The sequence below is a fragment of the Arachis hypogaea genome, chromosome 9 (assembly GCF_003086295.3).
Source record: "Arachis hypogaea cultivar Tifrunner chromosome 9, arahy.Tifrunner.gnm2.J5K5, whole genome shotgun sequence".
NCBI lineage: Eukaryota > Viridiplantae > Streptophyta > Magnoliopsida > Fabales > Fabaceae > Arachis > Arachis hypogaea.
In genome coordinates, this window is record NC_092044.1 from 16,157,447 (window position 1) to 16,159,639 (window position 2,193).

The following is a 2,193-nucleotide window of genomic DNA, read 5'->3' on the forward strand; positions in this document are numbered from 1 at the left end:
GCTTTTTAAGTAACCCTGGCTACCAAAAAAATAAAATAAAATTCCTATGAATGTTATGAATTTAATTAATACTCCTACGTTTATATCTCTTCTTTTAAATTTAGATCTTTTAAAATAAAAAATTAATAAAATAATAAAATAAAAAAGTAATTACATTAATTTTATAATTTTTATAAAATATATGTTTTATTATTTTAATTTAAAAATCATTAACTCTCTATTTTATTATTTTATTAATTTTTTCACTTTAAAAGATCTTCTTTGTGTAGGAGCATTCTGTTGCTTGGATACAGATAGTCAACATGTAACTATGAAAGTATATAAAAATAAATGATAATATAATGATTAAAATTGCAAGAATTTACAAATTCGCAACAAAGAGAGAAAAATCAGAGTTCAGCGTCCTTCAAATTGTCCTTATTGAGCATGTTAATTATCGAAAGCGATATAGCAGAAAGCAGAAAAGTGTCCTTGTTTCGTTTCGTTAACGGCGAAACGACACCGTTTCTTTGATTGAATCCATCTTCGCACGTCGTAGAGGCATCAATAACAGAGCTTAGCTTCACATTAGAATCAGCATAACGCTTAGCCTTGTAATCTTTAATGGCTTCTTTAATAGTTGCGATGGCATCAGAATAAACTTGAAGACAATCATCTAAGCACTCTTTGGCAAATGGATCCAACTTGTTCTTGTTCTTCTTGAGAATCTCTTTGATTTGAGCTCTAGTATCTGTCACGTTGTGCCTCACTAGCTTGATCGATGCGAGGCCGAGTTTTTCGAGGCTTTTGGCGCCGTAGCTTCGAGGATCTGATTGGAGAGAATTTATGCAGAATTTGTAGCTTACATTGGAATCAGTTTCTGAGATGTTCTTGCAGGTTTGTTGGATCAGATTATGGTTTGGCTTTGCTACGATGGAGTAAGACAAGAAGATTATTATGAGAACGAGAAGGGAAGTTTGAGGTCCCATTTTTTCACTTGCATCTTTTAACTTTGTAATTTATTCATATATTTATGGTGTAGAATGCTTACACGAGAATGAACGTTAATTGCTACCTGAAGCAACAAGGAATTACAAGCTAAGTTAATGATGAATCATTAGAAGGAAGAATTATGCAAAGCAAAAGGAAAAGGGGTCGACTATGATTTTTGGTATGTACGTGGAGGCAAGGCCACAATTGCTACGAATACTTTTACCTTTCCTTTTAAACTATAGTTGAAGAAGGTGTGATTTTGGCTAATTGACGAGTACGGAAATTTACGAATTACGGACACTTTTTTTTTTTTAATTTGTCGAGTTCGTATATTAGACATATTTTAGATATGACACTTATTGATATGCGTATTTTAATAAAAAAAACAAAAAAAATTTCAAACACATTTAAACACATCTAAATATCATTACGTGTCAATATATTTATATTGTTAATTTTTATTCTTGAAATGAGTTTAGAAATAGTATATATTATTAATTATTAAAATAAAAAATATTTATATAATTAAAAATTTAATTTATATTTTAATATCAATAAAATACTAAAATACCATTATAATTTATTTAAAAAATACTTTATATTTTATATATATCATCTTCTGGTATTTTATAAAAATTTTAAATTTGTATATCTATATATTTCGTATTATATCATATATATTTTATGTCTATGTCAGTATTTATGCATAATAAATAAAAAATATATCCAATACACTAATTTTGTGAAAAATATCTTGTGTGTATGTGAGTTGGATCGTTTTCTTTGATCAACTTAATTTTGATGTTTTTTGACAACCTTTATTGAGAAAAAGTGAATTGCAGTAAATTTGTGTTAACAATTTTTGGGTGAGAAAAATAAATTCAAAACCATCTCAAGTTAATGAATCTCATAAACCAACAAAAGTCCAAATATCTAATATGAAAATAAAAAAAAAATTCTCACAACCTAAAATCTTCTTCCTTTTCACTAATCTTCATTAATTAAGTGACCTGTATTGTTGTTTTGTGTCAAAAATAAAATAATTAGAGAAGGTAAAGTGAAGTAGGTTTTAATTAATTGAAGATATTAATATTTAAAATATTAAAATAAAAAGTGATTCTGTTTCATTAACTTCAGTTATAAATAGAGCATGAAGCAAGGCTTATTGCATCAAGTAATAGAACACAAAATAAGCAAAAACAAAGCATTTATTCCTTTGAT

At 27.2% G+C, this 2,193-nt stretch overlaps 1 protein-coding gene across 1 annotated transcript; it reads right to left on the reverse strand.

Moving 5' to 3' along the window:
• Nucleotides 1-317: 317 nt before the first annotated feature.
• On the reverse strand, nt 318-1,089 carry LOC112712925 (putative invertase inhibitor). The gene has a single exon (XM_025765780.3). It carries the CDS (start codon nt 966-968, stop codon nt 390-392), a length of 579 nt encoding a protein of 192 aa, XP_025621565.1. The 5' UTR covers nt 969-1,089; the 3' UTR covers nt 318-389.
• Nucleotides 1,090-2,193: the final 1,104 nt, after the last annotated feature.